Here is an 18,063-nt window from a genome sequence, read left to right as displayed (position 1 = left end):
CAAGATAAATTAGCCTACTCTTTTTATTATGTCTTTTCAAAAATATTTTTATTAAGTAGGGAGAAAGAGAGATGATAGATAGATAGATAGACAGACAGACAGACAGATAATGGGCACACCAGGGCCTCTTGCCACTGCAAATGAACTCCAGTCACATGTGTCACTTTGTGCATCTGGCTTTATGTGCAAACTAGGTTGATTGAACCTGGGTCAGAAGGCTTTGAAAATAAGAAATATTGCAGTCATGTTCATATTGCTTGTAGAAATCACCCAACTAAGAGCAGCCTGTGGGAAAAAGAGGTGTATTTTGGCTTATAGGCTCGAGGGGAAGCTCCATGATGGCAGGGAAAAATGATGGCATGAGCAGAGGGTGGACATCACCCCCTGGCCAACATAAGGTGGACCACAGCAACAGGAGAGTGTGCCAAATACTGGCATTGGGAAACTGGCTATAATGCCCATAAGCCCGCCCCAATAATATACCACCTCCAGAAGGCATTAATTCCCAAATACCTATCAGCTGGGAACCTAGCATTCAGAACACCTAACTTTATGGGGGACACCTGAATCAAACCACCACAAGCACTTTTTTTTAAAAAAATTATTTATTTATTTGAGAGAGAGAGAAAGAGAGAAACAGAGAGAATGGGTATGCCAGGGCCTCAGCCACTGCAATAAAACTAAAGACCCTTGTGCCACATAGTGGGCATGTGTGATCTAGTGCTTGCCTCATCTTTGTGTGTCTGGCTTATGTGGGATCTGGTGAGTTGAACTTGGGTCTTTAGGCTTTGCAGGCAAGCACCTTAACCGCTTAGCCATCTGTCCAGCCCTGCTTATTTATTTATTTGCAGACAGAGAGAGAGAGAGAGAGACAGAGAGAGACAGAGATAGAGAGAAGAGACACACAGAGAGAATAGGCACTCCAGGACCTCCAGCCACTGAAAATGAACTCCAATGTGCCACTGTGTGCATCTGGCTTTATGTGGGCACTGGATAATCAAACCCAGGTTGTTAGGCTTTGTAGGCAAGGGCCTTTACCGTTGATCCATCTCTCCAGTGTAAATACATATTTTTTTTGTTTGTTTGCTTTTTTTTTTAAGGCACGGAATTACTCTAGCTCATGATGAATTGGAACTCACTCTGTAGTCCCAGTCTGGCTTTGAACTCATGGTGGTTCTTCTACTTCTGCCTGCCTGCCTGCTGTGATTAAAGGTATGACTACCAATACCTGGCAAAAATAAGCACGTTTGACTGCTAAGCCATCTTCCAGCCCAAGCCTACTATCGACTTTTTAGGGTCATTACAGATGTTGTTGATTAAGACAAAGTTAGTCTGAATAGGGCCAGGCCTTTAATCAAATTTGGCCATGTGAAACCAGAGGCACATGTGGAGATGGCCAGATGATGACAAGGTAGAAACTAGAATGATGCAGCTGTAAGACATGAAAAGAGAAGGACTGCCAGGAACCCACCAGCAACTAGGAAAAAGCAAGGGGACAATCTCCTTCGGGGCGCAGAGGGAACATGGCTATGCCAAGACCTTGATTTCTGACTTCTAATGTGTCAGATCATGAAACAACCTATTTTTGTGGCTTGAAACTACTGACTTTATGGTACTTTGTTGTGGGAGTTCTAGGAAACTGATACCACAAACACATCACTTCCCAACCTACCATGTAAATATAAACAGCCTAGTTAGTGTACTAGTTACTTTCATGTTGCTGTGACCAGAGATCTGACCAGAAGCAAGTTAAAGAAGGAAAGGTCTGGTCTAGAGAGATTGCTTAGTGGTTAAGGCACTGCAAAGTGAAAGGACCCAGGTTCAATTCCCCAGAACCCATGGAAGCCAGGTGCACAAGGTGGTGCATGTGTGTGGAGTTCATTTGCAGTGGCTAGAGGCCATAATGCACCCATTCTATCTCTCTTCCTGCTTCTTTCTCTTTCTCAAATAAATAAATAAAATAACGTATTTTTTTTAAAACAAGGAGGGCTAGAGAGATGGCTTAGTATTTAAGGCATTTGCCTGTGAAGCCATTGCAGGCAGACGCCTTAACTGCTAAGCCTAAGGACCCCTGTTGGACTCTCCAGGTCCTACATAAGTCAGACAGGCAAAGGTGAGGCAAGTGCAAGGTCGCGCATGTCCACTAGGTGGTGCAAGTGTCTACAGTTTGATTGTAGTAGCTGAGACCCTGGCCAGTTCTCAATTCCCCTCCCTCCTTCCCTTTTTCTCTCTCTCTCTCTCTAAAATGAAAAAAAAAAAAACCAAAAAAAAAAAAACCAAAACCAAAACCATAAACAAATAAATAGAAGAAGGAGGAGGAGGAAAGGGTTTATTGTGGCTTACAGTACCAAGATGGTACTTTCATCGTGGTGGGGAAGACAAAGCAAGCAGCCTGCACAGGAAGGCAGCTGGGCACATCCACCATCAGGAAGCAGGGAGAGAACAGAAGTGAGGCTGGGCTATCAAATCTCAAGGTCCATCCCCCAGTGACCCACTTCCTCCATCAAGGCTCCACCTTCTGAAGGCTCCAAAGCCTTCCCAAACAGCGCCCCCCACCGGGAACCAAGTGTTCAAACACACGAGCCTGTGGGGGGACATTTTCACAATCAAAACCACAACACTTTGTATATGCCAATTGACCAAAATGAAAACTCAAAAAAATAAATAAATAAATAAAAACAATTTGAGTTTGCCATTCCACTAGATCAGATTTTAACATTGGTCAAATTTAAAACCTATTCATTTATTTTGGGGTGGTGAAAGCTGCTTCATTAGCCCCACATCTTGATGCATTTAAAATTGCTCCATCCTCATGAGGAACATGTGTATAGAGAAATCTAGACTACTACAAGCATAACTAAAAACACCTCACCTACAAAGACGTCATGGATATTGCTGCCATTTGATAACAGTGACAGATTATTCTGTCCTGGGGATATTTGTAAGATTCCAGTAACAGTGAAGTTTTCGTAACTGTAGTACAGCTGGTTCTTGTCCCACAGAATTACTTCTGGCAGTGCTGAATACAGAAAACGTTGAGATAAAACAGTGTCAATGGGGACCTCTAATTTAAAGTCTTGGAATGTCCACTCTGCTGAATCTTCATTATAAATCACTATGTAAACCAGTTTGTTGGTAGTACAGGTGACACAATGATTCAGCAGCAAGCCAATTTCCAGAGGGTGTCCTGTGTACTCAGCATTTTGTATTTTCAGAGTATCTGTTGGGGGAATATTTAGAATCGTTTTCAGTTTTGCAGTAGTCATTATCTTGAAAAACCTATATGAAGAATATCCAAGGTAAACTTCATCTTCTGTCCAGGCTATCATGATGCTTTTTCTTCTTTCATTCTATAAATAGAAAAGAATTAGGGGAAAAAAATCTTTAGTTATAGGGAGCAGGCTAACAGTTTCTGATTTACAGTTTTCTACATTAAAAAAACAAAATAGGGCTGGAGAGATGGCTTAGCGGTTAAGCGCTTGCCTGTGAAGCCTAAGGACCCCGGTTCGAGGCTCAACTACCCAGGACCCACGTTAGCCAGATGCACAAGGGGCGCAACGCATCTGGAGTTCGTTTGCAGTGGTTGGAGGCCCTGGCGCGCCCATTCTCTCTCTCTGTCTGTTTGCCTCTTTCTCTCTCTGTCTGTTGCTCTCAAATAAATAAATAATTAAAAAAAAATTTTTAAAAAACAAAATAGCTGGCCCTGGTGGTACATGCTTTTAATCCCAGCGCTTGAGAGGCAGAGGTAGGAGGAGTGCTGTGAGTTTGAGACCACCCTGAGATTACATAGTAAATTCCAGTTCAGCCTGGGCTAAAGAGAGACCATACCTTGAAAAACCAAAAATAAGCCGGGCGTGGTGGCGCACGCCTTTAATCCCAGCACTTGGGAGGCAGAGGTAGGTGGATCCCTGTGAGTTTGAGGCCACCCTGAGACTCCCGGTCAGCTTGGGCTACAGTGAGACCCTACCTCGAAAAACCAAGGAAAAAAAATAATAAATGAATAAATATAGAGAGCTGGGGAGATGGCTCAGTAGATAAAGCAGTCGCTGCTCAAGTCTGAGTACTTGAGTTCAAAACTCCCCATTCTCGACATGCAAAGTCGGGTTCCATGGCTTCTGTAGTTCTAGCATGCTGACAATGAGATGGGAGGTGCAGACAGAATTTCCAGGACACTGTGAATGCAGCAGAGAAAAATAGCAGAGCGAAATCCAAAGAGAGAAGCCTTGTCTCATATGAAAAGGATAGGTGAGGACCAACCTGAAAGTGTCCTCTGACTGCCACACGTGTGGGGCATGTGTGTGCCTGCACTCCCACATGCACATGTACAAAAACACATACACATAAAAATAAACAAATAGGGCTGGAAAGATGGCTTAGCAGTTAAGGCACTTGCCAGCAAAACCAAAGGCTGCAGTTTCAGTTTCCCAATACCTACCTAAAACCAATGAACAAGGTGGCGCACACATCTGGAGTTTGTTTGCAGTGGCTAGAGGCCCTGGCATGCGCTCTCACATAAATAAATAAGTAAGTGTAAATAAATATGAAATCTGGGAGTATAGCTCAGTGGTAGAGTGAATGCTAGAGATGCTGAGTCCCTGGGTTCAATCCCCAGAACCAAATAATAACAGAATTAAAAGGAGTAGCTCTTGTCAGCCTGAGCTAGAGTGAAACCCTACCTTGGAACCTCCCACGCCCCCAAAAAACTCTTTTGGTTCAATCTTCTTTTCTGTGTGTGTGTGTGCCCAGACACGTGTTTGTGTAGGTACATGTGTGTACATGTGCTTATCGGTCTCAGATGTTGATATCAGGTATCTTCCTCAATTACTCTCCACTTTATTTTTCTGAGGCAAGATCTCTCATTGAACCTGGAGCCCACTGATTCAGCAGACTGGCCAGCCAGCCTCAAGAAGTTTCCTGTCTCTCTTTCCTCAGTGTTGGGATTGTAGGCCTATGCTGCCACACCTGGATTTTATGTGAATGTTGGGGGTCTGAACTCAGGTCCTCATGCTTGCTTGGAAAGCATTTTACCTACTGAGCCAGCTCTCCAGTCTCAATTTTCTTCTAGTATATTTCAGAATAATACTTCAAGCCAAGAGTACATTAAATAAAAATATACCATATTATATATAATCAGAAATAAACTATTTTTTAAATATTTTTTTTGTTTTTGTTTTTCAAGTTAGGGTCTTGCTCTATCCCAGGCTGATTTGGAATTCACTATGTAGTCTCAGGGTGGCCTTGAACTCATGGTGATCCTCCTACCTCTGCCTCCCCAGTGCTGGGGTTAAAGGCGCGCGCCACCACCCTCAGCCATATATTTCTTTTTTTAAAAATACTATTTATTTATTTATGAGAGAGAGGGAGAGCAAGAGAGTGGGCATGCCTCTAGCCACTGCAAACAAACTCCAGATACATGTACCACCTTGTCAAGCATCTGGTTATGTGGGTTCTGGGGAGTTGAACTTGAATCCTTAGGCTTCACAGGTGCCTTAACTGCTAAGCCATCTCTCCAGCCCTCATACATTATTTCTATCAGTAGTAATAATGGATCTTAATTCTCCTTGGTTACAAATTTATCAAGGTGACCCTTAATGTTTACTAAGATCAGGACACAAGGACACCTAAAACATTAAATAATTGTCACTCATCAACTCCTTCCTATGTCTGCACTTGGTGGTTGGGTCTAGTGAACTGAAGAACATAGGCTATCAAGTAAAGAGAAAAGAGAACTTAAAATCAATGACAATTCAGTACTTTTATGTACACAGGCTGTAAGAAGGGAATAACATTCAGAAATAGGTGTATTTAAAATTGGTGGGCCTACTTTCATCTCCAGAACCAAAGCCCCTCTAATTCCTTATCTCCTTAATCACCATATTATAATTCTGAGGGACTTTCACTTAAAATTTGGCTTCTGTGTTCATGACAATCAAGAAGACTCTTTTGAGTATATCTTGTCTTCCTAATTTTACTTAATGTCCATAAAATTGATCTATGCCCAAGCAGGATGTAGGTAGAAATCAAGCTAGGAACCAAAGGGAGAGACAATATGAGTTTTAAAAGTCATGTAATATCCTTAGCCATCAGAGAAATGCAAATCAAAACTATACTGAGATTCCACCACACTCCAGACAGAATGGCTATTATTTAAAAAAAAAAAAAAAAAAAGGAGGGGGTGCTGGAGGGATGGTTTAGTGCTTAAGGCATTTGCCTGCAAAGCCAAAGGACCCAGGTTTGATTTCCCTGGACCCACGTTAGCCAGATGTACAAGGGGGCACACAAGTCTGGAGTTTGTTTGCAGTGGCTGGAAGCCCTGGTGTGCTCATTCTCTCTCTCTCTCTCTCTCTCTCTCTCTCTCTCTCTCTCTCTCTCTATCTCTTTCTTTTTCTCCCTCTTTCTCTGTCAGATAAAAATAAATAAATAAATAGGGCTGGAAAGATGTCTCAGCAGTTAAGGCACATGCCTGCGAAGACTAAGGACCCAGTTCGATTCTCCAGGTCTCACGTAAAACCAGATGCACATGGTGGCGAATGTGCCTAGAGTTCATTTGCAGTGGCTAGAGACCCTGGCATACCCTTTCTCACTCTTTCTCTCTCCTCCTCTTCCTTCTTCTTCTTCTTTTGGTTTTTCAAGATAGGGTCTCACTCTAGCCCAGGCTGACCTGGAATTCACTATGTACTCTCAGGGTGGCCTCAAACTCATGGCAATCCTCCTACCTCTGCCTCCCGAATGCTGGGATTAAAGGCGTGAGCCACACGCCCGGCTTTCCTCTTATTATTTTTTTTTTTTCTCTCTCTCCTTCTCTCTGTCTCTAATAAATAAATAAAAATAAAATCTTTAAAAAATTAAAAACTTAAATAAATAAATAAAAACATACAGTAACAAATGCTGGTTATGATGTGGGGTAAATGAAAACTGTTATACATTGCTGGTGGGCATTTAAACTGAGGCAGCCACAATGGAAATCAGCATGGCGGTTCCTCAAAGAGCTAAAATGAACAGAACCACTTAATAAAAAATGTGTGAAAAGTCACATTACACAATGAATGCTCATTTTAAATTTTAGAGCTTCTGCATTGAAAATGAATGTCTGAAACAATCTCCAGAGTGGAACTGGGCGGGAACCACAATAAGGAGCCCTCCTAGGAGACAGACACAGACACCCTCTTCCTTGGCAGTGGGCTTGGGAGGAGGAACACGCCAAGGCTTGACAACATGAGTCTTTCCAAGGGGCCTCAGCCTCTCATTCACTCATCAACTCCTTCCTATGTCTGCACTTAGTGCCTGGGTCTAGTGAACCGAAGAACATCTGGTCAGGCATTCTGATGGCAGCAGTCACCCCCTGCAGGCAGGAAGGGGCTAGGCAGCCAGCCTCTGTGCTCTGGAAGCTCAGCTCTATGTCTGCGCCAGAAAGAAGTAGGATGCTGGTGTCCTTTAACCAGAGGGTAGAGAATGTATGTATTCAAGGTTAGGGACAGGGAAATGGGAGAGGTAGGGGGCAAAGGGAAAGAGGAAGGGAGAGAGAGATAAAGATAGAGACAGAGAATGAATATCCCCAGTATACCAGAGGAGAGGCCAATGAGAGAGGAAAGAATTAAATGGGGATTCAAAAGAACAATCACAGGGCTTTGAAAACTGGAGGCTCAGCTGTGAACTATGAAGCGATCTCCAGTATCTTGTCAGTGCTAAGATCCCAACTGTGACTGCGGAGAAAAATCAATGTGCTGAAAATGTTGAAAGATGGGTAAATTTAAAAAGAAAAATAAAAAGGGCTGGAGGAATGGCTTAGTGGTTAAGGCACTTGCCTGTGAAGTCTAAGGACCCAGGTTTGATTCCCCAGTACCCATGTAAACTACCTGCACAAGGTGGCACATGTATCTGGCATTTGTTTGCAGTGGCTAGAGGCCCTGGCACACCCATTCTCTCTCTCTCTCTCTCTCTCAATCCTCCTGCCTCTTTCTCTCTCTCAAATAAATTTTTTTTTTTTTTTAAAGATGGGCATGTTGCAGTCAGGTTCATGTTGCTGGCAGAAAACACCTGACCAAGAGCAACTAATGGGAGGAAAGGGATTATTTTGGCTTACAGACTCGTGGGGAAGCTCTGTGGTGGCAGGGGGAAATGATGGCATGAGCAGAGGATGGGCATCACCTCCTGGCCAACATCAGATGGACAACAGCAATAGGAGAGTGTGACAAACACTGGCAAGTGGAAGCTGGCTATAACACCCATAAGCCCACCTCCAACAATATATCACCTTCAGGAGGCACCAATTCCCAAATTGCCACCAAGTGGGGATCTAGCGTTAGAACACATAAGTTTATGGGGGACACCTGAATCAAACCACCACATTCCACCCCTGGCCCCCATAAGCTGATAACCATCCATGATGTAAAATGCAATGTATTCAGCCTTAAACTTTAAAAGTTCTCATAGTTTTGTTGGTGATGTTGTTTTGAGATATTGTCTCACTCTAACCCAGGCTGACCTGGGATTCACTATGGAGTCTCAGGCTGGTCTTGAACCCACAGTGATCTTCCTACCTCTGCCTCCTGAATGCTGGGATTAAAGGCGTGCGCCACCAGCCCAGCCCTATTCTCCATAGTTTTTACCAATCCCAATGTTGTTCAAACATTGCCATAGTCCAAGGTCCTTTAACTGAGCCATAATGCCAAACAACAACAACAACAACAAAAACAAACAAACAAAAAAACCCACAACATAATGGCATAGCAAAAGAAATATTCAACCAATACAAGATTAAAACAAAACAGGACAGGGCTGGAGAGATAGCTTAGCAGTTAAGGCACTTGCTTGTGAAGTCTAAGGACCCAGGTTTGATTCCCTAGTACCCATCGAATCCAGATGAACATAATGGTGCACGCATCTGGAGTTTATTTGCAGTGGTTAGAGGCCCTGGCACACCAGTTCTCTCTCTCTCTCTCTCTCTTCTCCCTCTGTCTCTCAAATAAATAAATACATAAAAATAAAATAAAAACAGGGCAAACATCAAACTCTGTAGTTCCAAGTCTGACAACTCTAGTCAGTGACAAGTCTCCAAGTCTGAATATTCTAACCAGTGACAAATCTCTGGAGTTCCAATTCCACCCTTCTAGCCAGGCTAGCCAAAGTCCTGGAAAACTTCCTCTGGTGCCAGAAGCTCTCCTTGGCAGCCATCCTACAATCCTGGCATCTCTATTGGGTGTCCACTGCAACCCATAGTTCATCCTCATGGCTCCATCGGGCCTCCACATGGATAATCCAACAAGCCTGCTTCATACTGCCCATGGCCATTTCCAAAATATGAAACCATGCTGTAACTCCAATGACTTTCTCTTTCTTGCATTTGTTATACTCCATAGGACCAGGTGAGCTGCCAATCTCTTAATCCAGGAGGGAATAAAACAAACTGTGAAGAGCAGGACACTGGGGACTTCCAGGTAAGATGGTGATGTAGGAGTCATGCCAAACCAGCCTAGGGACGAATTTAAGCAAAACCACAGCAAAATACACTCTAATTCCGAAAAGTGAAGGTGTATAAGTTATTATCAGCCACAGCAGAGAAGCAGGAGAAGCTGCAGAGGACACAGGCAGGGCCAGCTGAACAGTTCCAGTACAACGCCAGGCTTCCTGCCCTCTCCCATCCCCCAACCTCAGACCCTTAAACCTCCGGAGAACTCATTCAGCCCCCGGCAGCAGGGCATCCAGCACAGCTGATCAGAACACCACAGTACAACAAGAAGGGATCGCGGTGGGCACTCAGCACTGGTGAGATTAGAAGCCACCCCAAAAGGTTATGAGGCTGACTGGCTAAAAAGCAGGCACATAGGCCTGCGCTGGAAGTGCTAATCTCTCTTTCCAAGTCAGGGCAGGTTATGGACTATTGTTGCCTTTGATGCCTTCAGATTTATAGGGCCTTTGTGTTTTGCTTCTGTCATTATTGGGGTCAGGGTCTGATTCAAACCCAGGCGACCTGAAACCCATTTCAGAACAGACATCTCAACCTCCCAGCTGACAGGATTAAGGGTGTAGAGAAACACACACCCTTAGGGATTCGGCTTTATAAGGTTATCTGTTTGTTTCAATCCCCACACTTGCACACTCTGTGCTGGTTTTTATTGAATGTATATATTACTCAGTTGAATTTTAGAATTTGCCAGTAAGTTGGTCCACCCAGCCCATTAGAATACTTGAATGGCAGGCAAACTCAACACTTAGGATTACTCCTGCTGTTGGATTGGAGAACAAGAGCTACACTTGGCACCTTAAGCCCCTACCCTGAAGGTATATAAAGCTGGATTTCCACATCTAAGAATACTACAGATAATTAGAAAACCCAAGCAGCAAAACAACTCAGGATGCAAAAATTGCTACATTATAATGCAAGAGACACAAAGAATCGAGACAATAAAACCCCACCAAAAAATTATAAAATCCATCAGAAATGAGCCCCCCTAATGAGACTGTTTTAGATGAAATGCCTAGCAAAGATTTTTTTTAAAAAAATGATTTTGCCGGGCATGGTGGCACACACCTTTAATCCCAACATTCAGGAAGCAAAGGTAGGCAGATCACTGTGAGTTCAAGGCCACCCTGAGACTCCATAGTGAATTCCTGGGCAGCCTGGGCTACAAAACCCTAACTCAAAAAACCAAAAAAAAAAAAACCCAAAAAATATTTTACCTATACTCAAAGAAATCAGATTTTATCTATACTCAAAGAAATCAAAGAAGAAAACAAAGGAATTAAAGAAGAAAACAAACTCCTAAAAGAGAATACAGGAAACCAGCTTAATGAAATAAGGAGGTCATGGGTTGAAGAGATGGCTTAGCAGTTATAATGTTTGCCTGAAAATCCAAAGGATCCTGGTTCGATTCTCCAGGACCCATGTAAGTACAAGGGGGTGCATGCATCTGGAGTTCATTTGCAGCGGCAGGAAGCCCTGGCAGACCCATTCTTCCCCCCCTCCACCTCTTTCTCTCTCTCAAAAAATAAATAAATAAAATATATTATTTAAAAAGACAGCTGGGCATGGTGGTGCATGCCTTTAATCCCAGCACTCAGGAGGCAGAGGTAGGAGGATCACCTTGAGTTTGAGGCCAGCCTGAGACTACATAGTGAATTCCAGGTCATCCAGGTCTAGAGCAAGACCGTACCTTAAAAAAACAAAAAAGAAGGTGAAGAAGGAGGAGGAGGAGGAGAAATAAGGAGGTCATTATAAGACATGAGTAGGGAAATAAAAATACTAAAGAAAAACCAGGCACAAATACTAGCACTGAAAAACACAGTAAGTCAAATAAAAAACTCTGTGGAGGCCGGTATGGTGGTACACGACTTTAATCCCAGCACTCGGCAGGTAGAGGTAGGAGGATTACTGAGAGTTCAAGGCTACCCTCAGACTACATAGTGAATTCCAGGTCAGCTTGAGCTAGCATGAGACCCTACTTCAGAAAACAACAACAAAAATTTATGGAAAGTCTCACCGGTAGAATGGTTGGAGGAGAGAATATCTAAACTAGAAGACCACGTGGCAGATCTAATATAGTCCAACAAAGAGAAAGACAAGCTAATAGGAAGGAATGAATGGGAATTTCAAGATATTTGGGACACTATGAAAAGATCAAATATAAGAATTCAGAATATAGTAGAAGGAGAATTTCACTCCAAAGGCATAATAGGCATTTTCTTCTTTCTTTTTCTTTTTTTCTTTTTGTTTTTTCAAGGTAGGGTCTCACTCTAGCTCAGGCTGACCTGGAATTCACTCTGCATTCTCAGGGTGGCCTTGAACTCATGGTGATCCTCCTACCTCTGCCTCCCAAGTACTGGGATTAAAGGTGAGAGCCACTACGCCTGGCTCATAGTAGGCATTTTCAACAAAATTATAGAAGAAAATTTCCCCCAAATTGGGAAATAAATGCCAACACAGGTACAGGAAGCTTTTGGAACACCAAACAGAAAAAACCTGGAAAGAACCTCTCTTTGCCATGGTATAATTAAACTACTAAACACACAAAACAAAGAAAATATATTGAAAGCAGTTAGAGAAAAAGCAAGTCGCCTGCCAAGGCAAACCCATCAGAATAATTGCAGATTACTCAACACAAACTTTAAAAGCCAGAAGGGCTTGGAATGATGTATTCCATGTTCTGAAAGATAACAACTGTCAACCAAGGTTACTTTATCCTGCAAAGCTATCTATCCAAATTGATGGAGAAATAAGGACATTCCACAACAAGGAATATATGACAACTAATCCAGCTCTACAGAAAACACTTCTTCATACTGAAGAGGAAGAAAAGCACACACATGAAGAAACAGGAAAAAATAAACCATACTCAAATAGCACTTAAAACAAGTGAGTAAAGGGCAAACGTAAAGCAGCACAAAACAAAGAGGATGGCAAGAGTAAACACCTTTAAGTAGTAACTCTTAATATTAATGGCCTCAGTGCCTCAACCAAGACACAGGCTTGCAGACTGGACTGAAAGGCAGGATCTAGGATCTTGTTGTTTGTTATCTACAGTAAACTCGTCTCTCAGTAAAAGATAGACACTGTCTTAGGGTGAAAGGATGGAAAATGGTATTTTAAGGAAATGGGCCTAGGAAACAAGTAGGTGTTGCTATCCTAATAGCTGACAGGTCAGACTTCAAACCAGTATCAATGAGGAAAGATAAAGAAGGACACTTTATATTGATTAAATTCTTCAAGTCTAATTTGAAAGTTTATTCTTCAAAAAAGGATTTATGTTTGCTTGGTGTTTGGTTTAAGTATTTTTTTTGAATCGCCTAGCTACTGTAAATTTGACTGTCAAAGTGAATATGAATTGGCTTCTGTTCATGAACTCCAATGGGAGACCTTTACTCCCCTTCTAACATGAAAGCTGAACTAGACTTGATGTGTTAGGAACTCTTTGAAGGCCACTGTTTTAAACAAAAAGATTCCCTTTTTGGGTTGGTGAGATGACTTGGTGGTTAAGATGCTTGCCTGTGAGGCCTAAGGACCCATGTTCCACTCTCCAGATCCCATGTAAGCCAGACACATAAAGGTGAGGCAAGCACAAGGTCACAGATGCCCACTAGGTGGAACAAGTGTCTGGAGTTCAATTGCAGTGGCTGAGGTCCTGGAACGCCAATTCTCTCTCTCTCTTAAAAAAAAAAAAAAAAGCTTCCCTTCTTGACTCAGGCCCAAGGCTCTGCCTCCTGGCATCAAAGCTCTGATTATCTAAGACAAACCATGAGGATTGAAAAGATTGTGGAATTTGTGTATTCCTCTGGGTTAGTTTCTGGACAGCCTTGTTTCTCCCAGGAGTTCTGTTACTTCCTTATGAACTCAATGATTATGGTATCCAACATAATGTCATAAGCATTAATGGAAGACTTGATTCACTTTTGAGAGCATACTAGGTCTTTGAGGAAATATTGTGTGGGATGTTGCCCATATCAAAGTAAAATAACCCCCATAATAGGATTGAACTAGTTTGCATAACAGCAAACAAGATTCATTTTATTCTTTGTTGTTGGGGATACATCTTTATTGCAGAGGCCTCTGAAAAATTTGGTCAGAGAAATAGGGTTATTTACAGCTTTACGTAAGATATAAAATGAAAGATAAATTACTACAAAATGAGGCTTAGTTGAGTCTCAGATATATTACTGAGTATAGTAATAGTACAGTACAGATGCCTAAAGGTATATTTGTAATAAACATTTTGTAATGAGCATAGATAATCTTTCACTAACCTTAAATAAAGATTTGATCCAACACCATTTTCTTGTTGTAATGCCAAGAAGTCCACTTTCAGGAAGACCTTTGTTTCTTCCTACTTTTTTAAATGAGGTAGAAGTTTTTAGGTAAAGCATACTATTAATTACAAAAAATATCCCAGCTTTTGACAAGTCCACGTCAGTCACGTTGTGCCTTTCAGCATCACTCAGAACATTGGAAGGCACTCTGATTCTGGTCCAAGTGAGAAAAGAATCATTTGTTTGGATGGTCTCCTGGTCAGATATCAAAATAGCATATGTAACAACACAAGCGATCCAGGCACACATTACCGGACTACCTGCTGGCAGAGTGATGGGCAGGTGGTGAGAGTGCTCGGGTATGGTCAGTATGGGAAATGTCAGCAGGAAGGAGAAATCTGCTATAAAGCAGTCTTGAAAAGCCACTGGGTTGCTTTTGATCTGTTTGATGACGTCTTCTGAGGTCATTGGAACATTAACAACCCAGGTCCTAAGAAGGGGAAGACCAAGGGGAAACAAGAATACAGTGATCTCTCTCTCTCTTTTTAGGTCCATCTTGCACAGCTTAGCAGAGTTTCTAAATTTAAACTTTTTTATCAACATAAACACTGGGTCAAACAAAATGACGCTGAAATGCTACCAACTTCTCCATTTCTCTTCGTTCCTCATTCTGGCTCCAAAAGAAAAAAAATCTTAACTCTTAATGTTCTTTCTCCTGCACTGTATCTCCCAATTCCAAAATAAGCATTTTTATACTCCCTTTCATTAACATATTATTTTATGCAATCTCTCGCCTTCCCATAAGGCAAATGAAGATATATCTCTTATATACCATTATACCCACCCATACATCTTCTCATCCCCAACATTAAAATTATAGCATATTCATTAGTTAAATCAACAAATTATTACATGGTTATTAGCAGGTAAACTAGATAATAACTAGTGGTAAGGATATGGAGAACATAGACCCTTCCCATCCTCTCTTCCTCTTTCTCTCTCTCTCTCTGCTTCTAATACATAAAAATGAAATGTTAAAAGAATTAAATAAAAACAATGAAACAAATACTATGTGACCCAGGAGTCATAGAAGTCCTTGGAAATCACCTATCAGATGCACTGCATAAAATTTCACTAGTTTTAAGTTTCTGATTTCTTTAAAAAAAATTTTTTTTAGGGACAGAGAGAGAGACAAAGAAAGAGAATGAGTTCATCAAGGCGTCAGCCACTGCAATCGAACTCCAGACACTTGTGCCACCTAGTGGGCATGTGGGACCTTGTGCTTGCCTCACCTTTGTGTGTCTGGCTAACGTGGGATCTGGTGAGTCAAATGTGGGTCCTTTGGCTTCACAGACAAGTGTCATAACCACTAAGCTATCTCTCCAGCCCTTCTTTAAAATTTTTAAAGAAGAGTTTTACATTTAAAATGAAAAAAAGTAAATACCCATTGATCATTGCTGATGTTGATGAGTAACTTCTCTTCTTCATAACCGTATGCACTGTAGGCATTTGTCCCAAAATGTCCAATTGTTCACTTAGTACTTGAGAATTCTGGAAAAAAAAATTCTCTGTTTTATTTTTTTATACCTAAAAGTATTCTGAAATACTTTGAAGTATTTGATGATTTAAAATATATATATTTTATTTATTTGCAAGCAGAAAGAGATAGAAGAGAGACAGACAGAAACAATGGGCACACTAGGGCCTCCAGCTGCTGCAAATAAACTCCAGACACATGCCGTTCTTTGTACATCTGGCCTTACATGGGTACTGAGGAATCAAACCTGGTCCTTAGGCTTCACAGGCAAGTGCCTTAACTCCAAGCCATTAATCATTAATCATTAATGATTTTGTTGTTTTACTTCAGACATTGCTTATGCTTATAAATTTAACATACTTTCAAGATTTAGCTTCATTTCTTTTTTTAAAATTTTTATTTAGTTATTTACAAGCAGAGAGTGAGAGAGATAGAGAGAAGAGAGACAGACAAGAGAGAATGGGCACATCAGGGCCTGTAGCCACTGCAAACGAACTCCAGACGCATGTGCCCCTTGTGCATCTGGCTTATGTGGGTCCTGGGGAATCAAACTAGGGTGCTTTGGCTTTGAAGGCAAATGCCTTAACCACTAAACCATCTCTCCAGCCCCCTTAATTTTATTTATTTAAACAACCTAATCTTCTTCCAGTGAGAACTTTGTGAATTATAAATGTCACAGCATGGGTTGTAGCTCAGTGGTAAAAGAAAAGTAAATAAGTAAAAAGCCATAATATAGTATTCAACATACTGAAAACACCCTTTCATGATCATAATCCCATGTGAACTAAAACTATGGAGATCCTTAAATACATAAACCTAAAGGTTTGCTTTGTTGGTTTGTGTATATGAAGTACATTTACAAATGCACGTGGGCACAAGTGTGTGTGCATGCATGTGCCTGTGGAGGCCGGACCACGATGTTAGGTGTCTTCCTTGATCATTCTCTTTTTTTATGACAGAGAGAGAGAAAGAAAGAATGAGAGAGAGGAGGGACGAGAGAGAATTGGCATGCCAGGGCCTCCAGACACTGAAATCAAACTCCAGACATGTTCACCACCTTGTGCACATGTGCAACCTTGCACACTTGTGTCATCTTATGTGTCTGGCTTCCATGGGATCTAGAGAGTTGAACACTTTCGCTGACTGCATGCCTTTAATCCCAGCACTTGGGAGGCACAGGTAGGAGGATAACCATGAATTTGAAGCCACCCTGATATTATATAGTGAGTTCCAAGTCAGCCTGGGCTAAAGTGAGACCCTATCTTGAAAAACAAAAACAAATCCTATCAAAACAAAACAAAAATTTGCCAGGTGTGATGGTACACGCCTTTAATCCCAGCACTAGGGAGGCAGAGGTAAGAGGATGGCCATGAGTTCGAGGCCAGCCTGAGACTACATAGGGAATTCTAAGTCATCCTGGGCTAGAGTAAAATCTTACCTTGAAAAATGAAACAAAACAAAAAAATCGTCTCAAGACCTAGACAAAACTCACCAAAGTGCTTAGGTGAAGGGAGAGTGGAGTATTTAGCACTAGGTGAGACATCTCTATCACACCCTCCAAGGCTCAGGGACCATTGCAGAAGAGGTGGCAGAAAGAATGTAAGAGCCAAAGGAATAGATGGAGAAATGAGAACGAATAAAGGAGCAAACATGTATAAACCAGCAACCCCTTAAAGTGAATAAAGGAAAAAGAATGATATTTGAACCAACTAGGAAAAACTCCAACAAAATTACAGAAATCAGCAAGTATAAAAAAAGCTACACGGGGCTAGAGAGATGGCTTAGTGGTTAAGGCGCTTGCCTGCGGAGCCTAAGGACCCACCTTAGCTCTCTCTCCAGATCCCACATAAGCCAGATGCACAACGGTGAGATACGTGGAAGGTTGCCCGTGCCCACTAGGTGACACAAGCGTCCGGAGTTGAATTACAGTGGCTGAGGCCTGCTGTGCCAATTCTATCTCTCTCTCCCACTCTGTCTCTCTCTCTCACTCTCTCTAAAATAAAAAAAAATAAAATAAAATTTTTAAAAGCTATATGGCAAACTTACAGCTAACATTAAATTAAATGGGGTAGAATTAAAGCATTTCCTCTTAAATCAGGAATAGGACAAGAAGGCTCAAAATCTCTGTAATGACTACATTAACTTTAAATTGATGATAAACATGGTTTCAACTTAATTCCAGGCAGTTTAAAATCCTATCAATTGATCATAAATTATACACAGTCCTTCAAAAGAAAGACAGCATACCATCTGATCTATGACAGGAATTCACTTACTAATGAAGGTGTCTCTGCCTCCCACAGCAGCTCATCAGTTTTTGCATTTTCTGGATCGTACACCCATATAATGACAGTCTGTAAAAGAATGTATTTGCATTTTTTTATGTTTTATAAAAATTTCATTTTCATTTTTGGCAAAACAACCCAAACCATTCTTACTTCTTTTTCTTGGGTGGGGGAGATTAAGGTAGGGTCCCACTGTAGCCCAGACTGACCTGGAATTCACTATGTAGTCTCAGGCTGGCCTTGAACTCACAGTGATCTGCCTACCTCAGCCTCTCAAGTGCTGGGATTAAAGGTATGTGCCACCACACCCGGTAGGATGTTGGGTCTTCTATTAATTTATTTGTGGGATTTTTTTTTCTATATTAAGACAGTGATTCAGTCTGTATTTTTCCACCTATATGCCACAAATATACTATATTCACACACCACAGTTACTACACACATGGGCAAAAGGAAGAAAGGAAGAGAAGAGGGAGGGAGGGAGAGAAGGAGGGAGGGAAG

General features: G+C 41.7%; 1 protein-coding gene across 1 annotated transcript in view; it reads right to left on the bottom strand.

The window, feature by feature from the left end:
• The window catches only part of Catspere (catsper channel auxiliary subunit epsilon), a 117,515-nt gene that overhangs the window by 69,433 nt on the left and 30,019 nt on the right, over positions 1-18,063 (bottom strand). The window contains exons 7-10 of the mRNA XM_045133045.1: positions 17,554-17,631; positions 15,185-15,291; positions 13,738-14,230; positions 2,873-3,350 (exon numbers count right to left, since the gene is read on the bottom strand). Coding sequence (XP_044988980.1) covers positions 2,873-3,350; positions 13,738-14,230; positions 15,185-15,291; positions 17,554-17,631 — 1,156 coding nt within the window. The remainder of the gene's footprint in view (positions 1-2,872; positions 3,351-13,737; positions 14,231-15,184; positions 15,292-17,553; positions 17,632-18,063) is intronic.

This window comes from Jaculus jaculus, chromosome 1, assembly GCF_020740685.1.
Source record: "Jaculus jaculus isolate mJacJac1 chromosome 1, mJacJac1.mat.Y.cur, whole genome shotgun sequence".
In the NCBI taxonomy this organism is placed as follows: domain Eukaryota; kingdom Metazoa; phylum Chordata; class Mammalia; order Rodentia; family Dipodidae; genus Jaculus; species Jaculus jaculus.
This window is presented reverse-complemented; position numbering and strand designations above follow the sequence as displayed.